Raw genomic sequence first — 16011 nt, 5'->3', positions numbered from 1 at the left:
TCAGAATGTCCGGGAAAGTACCTCACAGTGTCCCCAAATCAACATAAATCTGATCTCTAGCACAACAGACAAAAGCAGCTTACCCCATCTTACTTCTGGTTCTACTGAATGAACGGAAACCGCAACTTAGATTCAGGAACTACACAGTGAGCAATGCCAACTTGGTAGCTCAACAAGAAAGATCTCTGCTGAAACAGTAAGAAAGGCAAAACACAATCTCAACCCAGAGGGCAAAAGGGGAAGGGAAGATAAAGACCCTGGAGCTTGACCACTACGAGCGAGGGAAAACATTTTGACTCAGAAAGCAGGGCAGGAAAGGAGAACGGTGATCGAGGTGACATAAGGTGAACCCTTCCACCTCATTAGATCAAAATTCACTGTGGAAAAACACAGAGCTTCATACCTTGTACTCAGCTAGGGCTTTAACAGCTGCAAAATCAATTTCACTCAGTTCAAGCCAGACACATCATACTCAGAGGTACTGAGTAATGACATCAGGAAGCTGTTATTGTGCGCACCTCTCACACTGCAGGACATACAGTAGGAACTGAAACAACTCATATCCTTATTTGGTCAGATTTCAATGACCCCAAATATTTCTGACAGCTACAATATAATTTTCCTATGTGTATCAAGCAGTATTCTTGATATGCATACTGCACACAAACAAATTTCACCCTGTTAACTGTCTTAGAATTCAAATACATAAAATCATAAATATGAGACTAAATGCAGGCATTGGATATTCAGATCAAAATCATATCATAGAATCATAGAAGCTGATTCCATGACCTTAAAATACAGTTTACATAATAAACAACATCATATTTGTAATCTCTATAAAAACAGGCATAAGCATGAACAGAAGTAAATTATGATTGTATGCATAAAATAAAGCTGAGAATATTCCATATTAACATCTCACCACCAGGTGTCACCAAAACTTAATTTATGAACAAAGCGTTAATTCTGAAGATGTCACCTAACACTTTGAACCAGAGTTTGTTGGAACTTTGTTTTCATGATGCTGGAGCTTTTAATAATCTGTTAAGAGCTCTTCATTAACAGGTCCTCTGAATGTGTTTTTTAGTTTGTCTTGAACTGCTTCTCACTCATTTTCAGACCACAGCCTGATCATTTTCAGATGGTTCTTTTGTTTAACTATTTAACTCTGCCCAGCCATTCATTCACCAGTAAAAGAGCTCATAAACTAAAAACATACTATAGCAAATAAATACTTTTGCCCATTCCAGTGCCAGATCTGTTGAGCAAATGCTCGCTATTTCCTTAATAGGCCATTAGAGGGCAGCCTATAACAACTAGTAGATTACAAAGGTGCTTCTTGGAGTGGAGCTGCAGCAATAAAACTTGTTTCATTAAATTATTAAACATTATTCTGATAATAGCAAGATTTATTAAGTGTTGACAAAACAAAAAGTGAACTCAGTTTTACAAAGGAAAAAATGTCTACAACTTACAGAGCGCAGATGAGGTAAGAACCTCTCCAAGTCATTCATATCTATCCCGTCATCCTCTGCAAACTTGTTTTTGATCATGCTGAAAGGAAAAGACATAAGACATATTATTAGCTTATGAATTATTATTAATTAGCATTTCATATTTCTAATGCCACAAAGTAACCAAAACCACACACTGAGTAGTTGGTCCATTTACCACAGATGCATAAAGACAGAATCTTACCCCTCTCTGTCAATATGAGGCAGTTGCTTTGGCATTCCTCTGAAGGGTTTCCTGTGGAAATGACTAAAATCCAATTTTTCTGGCTGTACGTCCCAGCCCGCACCTCTACAACAGAGAGACACATTTTACACATGAACAAGAGAAATCAGAAAATTGTGATAAGTAAGTTAAAGGCACTAGAAGAAACTGGGCTTAAATTAACTGCCCCATGGAAAAAGTATAAAACACGTTTAACTACATCATGTGGCACCTACCCATGCGAGTCCATTGTGTTTGCAGCCCATATGTCTGTCCCCAAGATGTCAAAGGAGACGTCCCTGTTCCCATTCTAGAAGAACAAAAAACAACTTCTGTCAAATTGCTCTTATGCATTTCATCTTCTTCCTACTGCAGCTCCAGAAATAAGAAGTAGGGCAACCAGTTAAAACCAACAGACCTCCAGGTTAAGCACAAAACCTGTTAAGTCATATAGCCTTGTAATTTTTTTTAAAGATTTGTCAGTAATTCTGTTTGAAAAATCTACTATAAGACCTTTAGCAATAAGTACTGTTTGATCTGTAAGGATTTTTATTGTTTTTGCTGAACATGCGCTTACTAAAAAACAAACAGGACAAGAAAAGGAATAAATATTTCCATACATTGGGAGATCCTTTAAGTTGGTTGTTTCGGCCTCTGCTGCCAGAGCGGGAGCCGGATCCTGGTCGGGAGCCTGAACTGGGTCTGGAGCCGGTACTGCCATTACTGCTGTGTTCCCACTCATCCTGCAGTGCCCAAGGAGTTCACAACAAATGTTGTTAAAACACACTTTACAAAACAAACTGATCCAATTTATACAGAAATAAATAATCAAATCATATCACTCATGCAGTATAGACGGCTTCACATCTAAATAATTAATTACATTCTAGTTATACGGCGTAGCAACAGTGTATGATTGATTGAATCAATCATACATGCTTTGACTACATGCTCAGCAAGCATGTAGTCAAAGAGGGTTAGAGCTTGATGATATCAGGAGAACAGGAAGCTGTGATGCCATCATTGAAAAGTGCAAAGATATAAATAACTAACCAACATTTTTCTGACTCTGTTTCTTTACCATAACATAATGCCCACAACACTCTCTGAGCTTTAACATCTGACTCACTAAAAATATATACATCAGAATTAGTCCTGAGGCAGATGGAGTCCATAAACCTGGCCAAATAAATCACTGATACACAGAGTCTGAATTTGTTGTACTCAAAATACACACCATCCCATTACAGGGCCTCAAAGCCCGAATGACTCTTATTATTTTGTAAAAAAAAAAAAAAAAAAAAAAAAAGAAAAACACTGTAAAGCTTCACTAATATTTCACAGAAAATTTAGTCACTTGCTGTACCACAATCATATCCCATGATAGTCATTCAGGACATACACTGACTGCTCCTTCCACACAGACTGATGAGCTGTAAATTACTCAAAGCTTGTGCTACCAGTGTCTACACACTGACACTGGTATCTGCATCTGTCTGCTTTTGCAACAAGCAGACAGAATTGTTGTAAAAAGACTTGAAAACATTCAGACGCTCATAAGTGCAGCCTTATCAAAAATAATGTGGATATTTTTGCACGAGCAACTACTAATCAAGATATTGTAGTAAACAAAACCTCTTTATACATGTATACACAATTCAGAGGTTAAATGCATTTAGTCAATAACTGATATCTATATAATATATAAAATAAATGACCTGAGCATCAATTTCTGCAGTTTTTGTAATTATTTCAAACTTATATTAAACATCTAGGTATTTGTTTCTTAAGGCAAGTACTGTATATTGACAGTATAATAAAAACTGTCAATGCACGTTTAAAGCTTGCATTGAAGAATGCAAGCTTCTTACATTTTATAGAATGTTATAAAATGCAGCATTCTATAAAGTTACATTTTATAGAACTTTCTATAAAAGTTACTGTTGTGACAGTATAACACAGATAATGTAGGAAAGAAAAATCTAGCTCCTCTGCCTCCCCCTGTGGTCTTGCTGTCATCTGAACAAATTCACTGCTCCGTCAGAAACAACCAATCAGAGTCAGGAGGAGGGTCTTAGGGCTGTCAATCACCCTCGTGTGCACTCTGCTCACATCCTCCTGCTACGCTACAACTGAGAGCAAGCAGCTGTAGTGTAGTTAATCCATTGTCACGAATGCTAATGCTAGTTGGCATGGCATGGTAAGTTATTAGTAGTATTACTATTATTGGTACATGTATCAGCACATGCTGACTGGGCTAAGACCAACCTCCAGCTCTGCTTGTTTTTGACAAGGAGCAGTTTGTTTTAGAAGGCAAAAGCAGCACTGGGAGTTGGTAAAAGAACTTGCTCTTATCACAGATCATCTGTCTCATACCATACTGTCACGACATGGTGACACGTTTAACAAATATGTAAGAAACATATTTTTGTAAAAGTTACATACTGCAGCCTTAAACATGAGTTGAGTTTAATACTTTTTCAACTGAGACCCTTGACAGGACAAAGACATAAGTAAAGAGAAACTGAAAAGTTTGATTAGTACGTTTAGTTTAAAAAACAAGAGTGAGAGATGAGCAGAATGGTCGTACATGGAGGTAAAACTTACACGTTTAGAGGAGCCTCTCCCTTGAGATGACGTCCAACTACCATCTCTCTGGTTGATGCAGTCATCTGTCCACTGTTGGAGACAAAGAAAAGGAGATATAGTTACACTGTTTTACTTTTGTTTCTAATTTAGTTTTCTTACCAATTTAAAACATAAGACTACATATAGCAAAAACTTCTACTAAATATATTGCACTGTCTGAACAACTACAATTCCCCTTACACACGCAGTCAATCGGTGTTATTCTTCACATTCTACACGTCACTATTGCCTCTGGATTTTCCATTTAACTACATATTCAACTGATGGCACATTCACTGCCACAACAACATGACCAGCTGGTTTAAAGACTTTAGAAAGCTTCTATTAAGTTGGGATATGTACAACTGAGAGAAACAAGCTGGTTATGTATCATGTGTAACAAACAAACATTTCAGAAATCATCATCCAACCTGCGGCTCTTTGCCATCATTGTCCAAGTCCACGTCTCCATCTGGCTTGTCTCCCAGAATGCCCTGCACCTGGTACTCCAGGACGTAGCTGTCGATGAAACGCTCCAGCTCCTCTATTTCCTGCGAGCGGGTGCTTCCTGCCTCAGACGACGCAGACGCCACCGAAGAGTTCTCCATGGCAACCGCCGCAGAGATGGCAGGAGGGAGGAAGGGAGAAGGAAGAAGGAGGGAGAAAGGTGACCTGTACATAACAAAGATAAGGATAAAGATGGATGGAAGTTAGTTAGAAATTCAGTAACAGAAGATGCTTTTATTATAGATTTCATGTTTACTTCAGATATTAACAATCCAAATCAATGACTGACCAAAGTCCTGGTAGAGTGGATAAATTAGACAGTTTTTCCTTAACTTCACAGTTAGATAAAATAAATATTAATAAACAATCAAATATATTTATACAGTTAGAAGTCTAAGCTGTCCAAAAAATGTCCAAAAATACAGCAAAACTGAAAATCCCTCTCTCTCTCTCTTACCTTTGATCCTCCTACTTTCACAACATTCAAAGACGAGTTATAGTTCAAACTGTTAGCAAGCATCCATATTTGTATTGTTTATGTGTCCAACTGCAATACCACCCTGCTGGGTAGTTGCAATATTTTACTCAGGTGTCCAAAAAGAAAAATTTTCTCTGCAAATTCCTTCCCCCAGTTAATTTCTGGTGCAACTCTGCAACCATTTTATGCGACTGTGTTGCTACTTCTATGTTGGTGTCCCTCTGTCTCTTTCTCCACTGTCAGAGTTGTGTGTGTTCACCTGACCCCTGACCAACAGGGAAGCAGGTTCCTGCCTGACTGTCCATTGCTGCTAAGCTCCTTTACATCAAGGTTTGATCACCAGCCGTGCAAAGAGGATTTATGGTTGGAGCACGCAGAATACTACGTGCTGAGGCTGGCGACTTACAGGGGAGCCCCGTGAACTTCCTGCCAACAAGTCAACAGTATGAGCCACAAAAAGCCTGCTGAACGCAACACTAAGACGTTTACATATCAACAAACACTGAAATGTGCCTATCATTGATAGAGTAAAGTAGTAATGCAAACACTTAATGGATCAGACAAGAAGTTGAGCCACTGACTAAACAGAAGAGTGAGTAACAAAACTTCTGCTCACGGGGGTCAGAGTCTTCCCACACATATTGCAATTGCAAATAATCTCAACATGTATGTAATCTGACCTTCAGTCAGAACTGTAATCCTCCCATGTTGATAGTAGAGTATAATCCATTTATACATTGATTATCCTGCTTCTTTGCATCAACAATAAAAAGTATTTTACTTGAAAGAAAAAGAGTTTCTCTTAAGTGTAATAACCTGAAGAAGAACTGAGGTTAATGATTTCTTCAGTTTTTGATGTTCATATTTATGAGGCGTTTATGATCTTGTATATTATATCAACATGTTGATATGACGGAGCACAGTGTGTGTGCTCTGCTCTTGAACTGCTGCTGTACCAAGCTGCTGCCTGTATTTGACAGGGAACTTGGTTTGAAACTAGTTCCTTTTAAATATGTAGCAAGTCATCATAAAAAGAAAGGACTGATAAAGAAAGCTAATTCATTTAAGAATAAAAAAAAAGGGTTTGGATCACCTGTAATTTCTGTAAAATCAAAGTGAATACAAAGAAACAATGCAAACATCTTCAGATAAGTCATGTTTTATGGCATCAGGCTATCCCAGTTTTAAATAATGACACAGATGTTTTGACAGCTGTCAAGCTTCAGTCATCTTGTTTCTGATCGTCTCTCAGCCAGTAAAATATTTAGACACTTCAGGAAGATGGAAATGTAGAGCACTTTTTACCATTAAAGATTTTTTTACAGTCATCAGTAAAATATTGTGTTTTCTTTCAGTATTCTCTTCTTACTGTTACTTTACAGTCTTTAGACTCAAATACAATAGTTTGTCTCACACTGAAAAAAATTGAAACATTTAATTTTACTTTCAAATTTATATTATTCTTCCTCAGGTGTACTCATACTCAAGATTGCAGATTAGAAACTATCTACTACCCATTAATTAAATACTGACGAACATGCACTCAGGCATAATCCTCAGAACATCACTTTACATGAGTTGTGTTTTTTATCTGTGGGAAGAAGACTAAAAGTATGTATTTTTCAGTATCTGAACTGTTTAGAAATGAAGTAAGAGGAAGCAAAGAAATGTAAGCAGTTGTTTGAGGTGTTGAGACATGCAGTTTATTTGGGCTGTCAGAGAGTACAAATCTCAGGAGATAACAGGAAGGCTAAACAGGACGCATTTCTGAACTTTTGACTAAGAGCACTCTGTGTTTCTTAATACAGTATTTGCAGGCTTTTAGCGACGTGAAAGTTAAAGAAAGGATCTAAATGCTGTAGGAAATACACCGGCAAGACTGCTGTTTAGTTATGCTAGCTAGTAATTGCTAATATAATATTCTACAACAGTTAAAATCATTAACTACAAAATCCTTTGTGTTTGGTTTAAATTTAAATTAAAAAGCTGTTTTATAGAATGATTTACATGTAATACACAGTAGGATTGTGCCTCTGCTACAAAGTTAAACTACTACTAGCATATTATTGCAGGAAAGCTAGAAATAAATATGTAGATTGCTCACATCTTCATATTTTATATTTCTTATAAAGAAAATGAAATCTACTTAAACTGTTATTACTTTTTTGTACAGCTTTGTTTAAAGAGGTACATCTTTTTTATTTTAAAGATGTAGAATAAAAAACACATTCTGAAAATAGGCCATATAATCATGGTGGATATTTATACATTTGCTGAATTAAATCAATCACTCAACAGTGATGTTGTTATGCCCAAGATTTCTGCACTGTGGGAAGATCATATCAGTTAAATGTAACACTGCTAGATGCAAACTGGCCATGGCTGCATCCTAATGAAGATGCCCTACCTTTCTCCTTGACACAATGAGTATAAAGATATTGCCTGTATTAAACAGCTGCCAATAGTTATTGATCCTTTTTACTGATTGGTGTTATCAATCTTTATATTTCTGTGTGGATATACATTTTACTAGATGTTGAAATTATGGTGTAATGGTACATCTATCTAACTACGGTAAAGAAGTAAACTAAGTTTAAACTATCTTACCTCAGCTAACAGTGGCTCTGCAATATCAGAAAACTAGACTCCTGGTGTGAAGCGAGGCTGTTGGCTAAACCCTGCAAGGTTTCCTCATGCATAATTCAAAACCTGCAGTAATCTTGTAATATCTCAAAGTATTTAAAGCTCCTAATTGTGGTTCTGAGATGTCTGGGACCAGCTTAGGTTGCTACTATTGTTAGAATATGAGTATTTCTAATGAAGGCAAAACCTTTTTTCTGCTTTAAAGAAACAGCAGCTTGCTCTTTGCTCATGAGAAAGCCAAGGTCCCAACACCCCAGCAGGATGCAGGACGATTAAACCGAGGATTTGTCTGACCCAAACATAGAAACGTCTTCATTAAGCATACATGACACAAGTAAACATTAAAACAGGACTAAAGGCTGCGAGCGCCTTCAATCTCCTGCCAAGCGCAGGAATTGACCCTTCAGATTCAGTAGCACAAATAGGACCACAAGATATCTCTGATTTAAAAAACACATACTTTCCCATGTCACTTAGTTAAGGTGACTCATCAATATTGGTCTCCGAAGAAATTAAGTTAGTGAAAATTTATTCCATTGCCATTGCAACTGGTTTGTAGGCATGACAAGAGCTACATTTAAACTACTGGTTTTGTTCTACCGTCCAGAATCCAAAGGGGGCTGGGGATACTTTTTCTATTCAAGTATCATGAAGTCCTGCAAATGAAAATAGAATTGTAAAATATTTACAACCTCAAATCTGGCTTTGATTAGCTGAAAGAGATACTTTTAGATATTTGAGCTCAAAATATTTCAGTTAAAAGGCTAAACAGTTAAAAGGTGCAGCTAGCTGCTGGTTTGCTCCTACTAAAGTAAAGAAATGGAAGAGGGAACAGAGTAAATAATCACATGTTCTTATGAGGGCTGATAGTGTTTACTTTACTTGTTGACGACTACATAGGTCATTACAGTGACACGGTAGCCCGCTCCCCCTTTCTTCCTGTCTCCACCCGTCCACCCTCATTCCCTCAACTCAACCAGCTGTCCTAACAAAGAGCAGCCTGCCATCCTCCACCAATCACACTTTTAGCCCAACTCCAGTGGTGGCATTATCTGGCACTATATGGCATATTCAAAAACCAAATAACATCAAGTGGCAGTTTGAACTATATTACGGTATATAGATTTTACAGTATCTTTGAAATACTATACACAGACCACACAGCAGCCAAAGCCCTAATAACTGATACAACATTTAGTGAATAATGAAAACTACTTTACAGCCTGGTAGGACAGTATAGACCAGAGAGGCAGATCAGGCCTGCAGAATGCAGAGCCATCTGTGGTTCAATCGAACGGTGCGCCCGAGGCTCAGAGCCATTGAGACAGAACAAGTCAGACAGCCACAGCATGGCACCAGACAGCATACTGCCTGCTTCAACCAACGCCATGTATATCCCAGAAGCACGCACAGAACAGAAAACATAAATGCAATAAGTAAAAAGTACATTTACTATCGTATTACTTTTTCTCTAATGAACACATGATTGTGTATAAAAAGAAAAACAAGGACAATTCTTTGTAAAAACTGTCTGTACATATAAAAAATTTAACTCTAAACATTATATATAATAAGTGCAAAATGTGGTCTAAGAAAGATATGATGTTGGGGATGGGAGGGTTTCAGTTCACTCACATGTAGCAACTGCAACAATTGAAGTAAAAATGTTCTGAATCTGAGAGTAGAGTGGGTTCCCAAAGGTGTAATATTCTTGTTTACATGTAATGGTATGGAAAGACAAAATGAAGAAAATCAAGGAAATAGTGTTGTTGCACCACATTTATTCATCAAGTGCTGCAAAGCTAAGCATTGTCTATCCATTAGAGCAGGGGTGTCAAACTCCAGTCCTCGAGGGCCGCTGTCCTGCGGTTTTTAGATGTGCCACAGGTACGAAATGCTGGAAGGAAATGGCTTAATTACCTCCTCCTTGTGTAGATCAGTTCTCCACAGCCTTGCTAATGATCTAATTATTCTATTCAGGTGTGGTGCAGCAGAGGCACATCTAAAAGTTGCAGGACAGCGGCCCTTGAGGACTGGAGTTTGACACATGTGCATTAGAGGATCTGCATTCTTGTTTGGAAAATATCAGCGCCTTTAACAGGAAAGTTGCCTAAATCATGCAATTTTAAAATCTTTCCGAAACAATTTTACTTGTTGCGGAAACCATCACATGGAATGCAGCCTTTTTATTCAATAGAAATCACAAAAATCTTTAGCTTTCCAAACGATTCTAATACGTTCACAAACTTTACTTGCAAACACAGAAAACAGATAATTATCCATCTGCACAGTGTATGTTTGAGGTCGGACACTTATTAAGTTTGTCTCACAGTCTTTGCTTTGATTGATCCCGACATACACCAGAAAATATCAATAATATTTTCTGTCACAACATTAATTAGAATTGCTGCCATCATGTGTGCGTTTAGTTCATTTTCATTATGACTTGCATTTACGACAAAAGACTGACATGTGGTCAGTCAGGACACATTGGGCCAACAAACCATTAACTCCACTAAAATTGTGTTTTGTCAATACAATACACAGCAACATCGTGTATGATAGGGCTTTAGAAGCCTGATCCAACAAGCTGCAGCGTTTGATACGGTTACTAAAAACCAAACAGTAAGATCTATAATCCTTTCAATCCAAATAGAAAAGAACACGAGATCCGGTCTCCTCAGTGGGAGTCCGAGTCAATGTTCTCAGGCCATGCTGGCAGAGCTGATAATTCATCTAATCTGGTCTAATTCGTCTAGGAAAACGGCACATGGTTTTCATAGAGTGGCCCATAGGACCTCAAATCTAAGGTTGCCGTATCAATGAACACTTTTTAAGGCCACTTTAAATACATTTAAAAAATAAAAGTGAATAAGTGATATTTGAGTCTGTATTCTCCAGTCAACGATTGCTGAATTAGCTGATGATTGCTTCAATAATTGTTTCATCACGATTAATCAGATTAACTGTTTCAGCCCTATTTGTAACACACTTATTTAGGATACCAGTCACATAAAGAAATGTTATTTGTTTCAATAAACTGCAAATATTTTCAAATTTATTGATTGATACTCTCATTGAATAAACAGTGGCAAAAAAATGAAAAAATGGTAATCTTAACAATAAGGACAGTTTTGTTTTTTTAAAAACATTATTAATTGGAACTTGCTGTGACAATGATAAATTGAAATCTTATTATGATAAGGGATTTATCACAATAAATGATAAACAACATAATAAACACTCCTTCCTACCCTCAGCCTTTCTTTCTGCTATGCTACAGCTGGTTCCCCACACCGGAGTCTGACTTGCATTCTCAGGCTAGCCAGCATGGACACCGACGATGGCGAATATATAGTTTTCCTGTAACAGAAAGTTGTTTCTCCATCAACAGCACATTGAGCTGTGTGTACATGAGCATGATTGATCGTGCTAAGACCCTCCTCCTGGCTCTAATTGGTTATTTCAGGCGTGGTGCATTTCTGCAGATGGTTGTCGGACCACAGGGAGGAGGCAGAGGAGCTTGATTTCTCGCTGATTATCTGTCTCATGTTATAATGTCACAACATCATGGCAGTTTTTACAAGTATGTAAAAAAACATATTGTTTATAAAAGTTACATACGGTAGCTATAAGCATTTAGAAAATACATCCGTAACAAGGGGAATTAATACCCTCACGTCAGAGAACCAGGTCGCAAAACTCTGCATATAATATCTGGCTTACACACTTTTAGTAGTACTGAACTGAACCTCGTTCTTTGTAATTAGATATTGTGAGGAAACACAAGAGAACAAACCAGTAGCAAATAGTCTGCAAATGCCACATGGGGGGTCAGGAGGATGTGTTAGCTTGTGTGTATCATTAAGACAATAACTCCATTGTCTCCCCATGTCCCTGTTGTGACCGACCAGCAGAGGATTGGGCATGTGCAGAACTGTGGAACCGTTCAGACCTCAGCCCCACAATCCCATTTTGTCCATATCTACGTAAAGAGTTGTGGAATATAAAAGTGAGGGGAGTGTCCATACTGGTTTTCCAAAGTCTATAAAGGTGACATATGAAAGCTCAACAGGAACAAAAGGGGAAAGAGAGGCAATAAAAGGTTAGCCTCCTATGAGGCAATCAAGATGATGGCAAAACACACAACCGCATGCTAGCAAATACTTAGCCACAGAAAGTGCATCAATAAACAAGTAATTACATCTTTTAATTTTGATATAGCGCAAACATGCTCTCTTCTCTTTAAACAACCACTTCATTTCTCACCTCTATGACCTGCTTTATGTTTTCCTGAATAATCAGTCATGTAATGACTCCTCATTTCTCTCACTCATCTGTGCAACAGCAGCAACCTAATGAGCAGCAGCTCCCACTGAAATGAGAATGGATCACTGCAACACAGTGTGACTCAGGATGCTTGAGCTTTCTACAGATTACTCCCACTCTCACCACAGCACACAGCTTAGTTCACTCGCCCTCCACATCCCTACAAACATGGCCTCCATACGATCGGAGGTGCTTCTCTGGCCAGTATGCAGCCAATTTGCTGCTCCTTGGAGCAGTGTACCAGCAGCAGCATCAACAGCATTCACACATGTGCAAAGACTGCAGATCAGAGGGGTGATGACGGTGCACTGACTCATGGTGAACAGTTTAGGATGAGTTTACACATCAGCAATGCTGAGCAGTTTAGAAGTCCTTTCCATATGCAACATTTCTGCAGAGGATAGATGCAAATGTTGACTGGACAATATATATATGGAGACAGATATGTTTCATGGCTGCAGTGAGAATGGTAGTAGCGTATGTGGCACTAAGGTCTGTTTATATATGGCAAAGTTACACGAAGGTTCATGTATGAGCAAAATCTGATTAAACTGGTTATCAACTAAAAACAATTAGTGAGTAAGGCTAAAGTGTTAAATTAGGGCTCTGATTGCATGAAATTCATTGACCATCAACTTGCTGCATCAACTGTCCACAGATTCTACAATTATCAGAATGAGACATTCATAGCAAGTTATTAAAAAAATGATAATTTGGTATCAATAAAAGGTCTCTTTTCAACAAATTCAGGGTAAAGAATGGATGACTTTGATTTGACGTCTATTTTAATTTAGTGGCATTTATTGAACTTAGCTTTTTGTAAAGTTTAGATCTGTTAATATTGATTGTACCTAACTCATCATTAAGAGCTTTCAGCTCTTTCATTTATTTATTTTTTGGCCTTTGAGTCTTGACCAGTTGTCAGCTATTTATGCAAGTAGCAGAGGCAGTGTTGTGGCACTGTGTTCAGAGAGCAGCTGCTGTAATACAGGCAAAGAGAACCCAAAGTTCATGTTTTCTAAACTTTCTTTAGCATATTATTCTGTTGATTAGCGCTGTTAGCATGACTACAAATAAAAACACCAGCCCCTTTGTGTACTCCCTAAAGAAAGTACACATTTATCTAAGCTAATGTTCCACAAGGCTGCTAACATTTTCATGTTCTCTGATAACTAAAAGCTGAAAGAGAATAAAACAGATAAACTTGTGATATACATTCAGTCTTGAACTGAAAAAAGTCTTGTTCTTTCTTATTTCTCAATTAACTGGAGACAAGTTTCAAGATGCCATAGAAAACAGTTTCCTTTCAACAGCTTCTTCCAATTGTTTCCTCTGATTTCATTTTAAAACAACTCACTGATTATAACAGTTGATACTGAATCTTCACTCAATAACAGAGGCAAATTTCAAAGTTTTGTCATTTGTCAGCGTAACAAGTGATGCGTTTAAAAAAACAGAGGATTTTATAGTGTTCAGGCAGCACAAAGCCAGCTGAAAATCGTTCATTTCGGCCACCAGTTGATTACTCCAAGTACCTTTTGACAAAATTATCAGATGGGAAAAGATGAAGAAGGTTTATTAATAGATAGGCACAATAGGTTTAAGAGCAAGTCAGAAATATTTATTGAAAGAGACATGTCTCTAGTGAGGTTTTTAATACCTTAAAAATATACTTATCTACACATGAATATTCTACATGGGAACATGCTGTCTTATTTATAATAGAAAGCTCTCTATCTTGTGACAGAAGACCAACATTCCCAAAACCCACTAAAGTGACTCTGATGCAATCAATCCCTGAAAAACAGGAATGCCAGGAATGTTAGGAGGAAGATAAAGAGGAAAATCAGCTTACAAGTTACAGTCAGAACCTGTGTTCACAAGCTAGTTATTATATAATGACAGAATATTTACTGTAGCACAATTTTCTCATGTGCAAATCTTAGTTAAATGCCAGAGAGCATCCTATGGCATTAAATGGAACATTTTTGAGCAACTTAACTAACTAATCAGGGTTCTTCTCTTTATTTGTTTTCGCAAATTTATGTGACCACTCTTATTGATCCACTTGTGCTCTTTGAACAGTTGCAGTTGAGCTGTGGCTCTCTCTTTGTTGTGAGGGTCAACAGCTGAGACAGCGAGCTTATGTGGAGCCAGTTCAGCTGATTTTCAGGGCAGCCTGGCATCTAAAAAAAAAAAAAGAGCCCTTCTCTCATTCCTGTTGTGAAGCTTTCGTAACACTGCGGGAATGTAACACTTCAACATGAATCCATGTTTACATCGATTCCACGTTTACATGTTTTCAGCACGTAACCACACCCATGTGCCATGCATAGCTGTAATGCACGCAAGCTGAGTGGGGCATGCCGCAAGGACATTAGGCATCAAAAGCCCTGCAACACAAAGGCCATGGCAAAGTAATAGAGCCGCATCTGAAGCCGCCTCCACGCCCCGGTGTGTCTGTCCGCGTTTCACCGGTAACAATGGTGACGCAAGCTTTGCGGCTAACCAGCTGGCTAACACTAGCGATTAAAGCCCAACAATAACAACGAGCTGCAACCGCCAGGACACTGGATTCAAACTGCTCCCTGTAAACACGAACACCTCAACAGGTGCGTCGGTGGCTGTAAACGCATAACACAAGACACAACACAGACTATGCGGCTCCCATTGCAAAATTGTTGTCTGGTTTCAACGGTTCCCAAAGCCCAACTGAAAAATACGCCTTCGGCTGGTGATAAATCCTTACCCAAAGTGAGATTCTGAGCGCCGTAGAACCCCGGATCACACTGTGAGATCAAAACCGCCGTGTCATGAGTGTGTTTGTCCAAAGGAAAAGGAGGGAGGTTGAAGATTAGTTGTCCTGTGGCAACTCCGCCGTCTCAGACTAAAGGAAAAGGGAATGCAGGAATGTGACGTTCGGTCCGGTCCGCTGGCAACGTTGACACGTGCACCCAACAGCAAAGCACGCTGGGAAACAGAGTTTTGTTCAACAGTCCACTCTAACCGTGTTTTTAACTTCACGTTTAACAGGCAAGGGAAAAACAAATAGAAATCTGTTGCCACGTTTACTCAAATGACAATAATAACAATATATATTATTATTATTATTATTATTATTATTATTATTATTATTATTATTATTATTATTATTATTATTTGTGCACTTTGAATGCAGACGCTTGACATTTTGCTCTACACCTAGCATTTCGCGTGTCTGGTTTACATTCTATGCGCCTCCACGTAGACTTGGAATGTAAACCAGACGCGCCTGACGCTCAAAACGCGTCTGGTGTGAACCATAATGGTGCGTTCGCATCACACGCGTTACGCGCGTCCAAAACGCGTCTGACGCTTCAAGTTCGACGCCTGTGCACTTTTGGTGCGTTCACACCAAACGCGTTTTGAGCTGGTTTACATTCAAAATCTATGGAGCGTCAGAGCGTGTCAAACACTCAAAACGCTCCAAAGTGTTCAAATCGCACCGCACTGGACGCTTGAAACGCGCCGCAACGACCCTCAACCCGCCTCCACCTAGACTTTTAATGTAAACCTTGAAGCGCGTGACGCTCAAAACACGTTTGCTGTGAATGCACCATAATAATTATAATAAATAACTTGATTACGAAACATTGTTAGCAGTATTAATGATACATCTACGGTCCTCTTTACATTAACAACCACTGAAAAAAAGATATGGATCACAA

At 38.4% G+C, this 16011-nt stretch overlaps 1 protein-coding gene across 2 annotated transcripts in view; it reads right to left on the bottom strand.

The window, feature by feature from the left end:
- Positions 1–15226, bottom strand: part of ctif (cap binding complex dependent translation initiation factor) — a 48842-nt gene extending 33616 nt beyond the window's left edge. For both annotated transcript variants that reach the window (XM_014468641.2, XM_023338569.1), the window contains exons 1-7: positions 15054–15226; positions 4779–5019; positions 4327–4398; positions 2340–2462; positions 1956–2029; positions 1702–1806; positions 1479–1557 (exon numbers count right to left, since the gene is read on the bottom strand). In XM_014468641.2, coding sequence (XP_014324127.1) covers positions 1479–1557; positions 1702–1806; positions 1956–2029; positions 2340–2462; positions 4327–4398; positions 4779–4955 — 630 coding nt within the window. In that variant the 5' untranslated portion in view covers positions 4956–5019; positions 15054–15226. The remainder of the gene's footprint in view (positions 1–1478; positions 1558–1701; positions 1807–1955; positions 2030–2339; positions 2463–4326; positions 4399–4778; positions 5020–15053) is intronic.
- Positions 15227–16011: the final 785 nt, after the last annotated feature.

Source organism: Xiphophorus maculatus, chromosome 8, assembly GCF_002775205.1.
Source record: "Xiphophorus maculatus strain JP 163 A chromosome 8, X_maculatus-5.0-male, whole genome shotgun sequence".
In the NCBI taxonomy this organism is placed as follows: domain Eukaryota; kingdom Metazoa; phylum Chordata; class Actinopteri; order Cyprinodontiformes; family Poeciliidae; genus Xiphophorus; species Xiphophorus maculatus.
The sequence above is the reverse complement of the archived record's forward strand: the minus strand, read 5'-3'. Positions and strand labels throughout refer to the sequence as shown.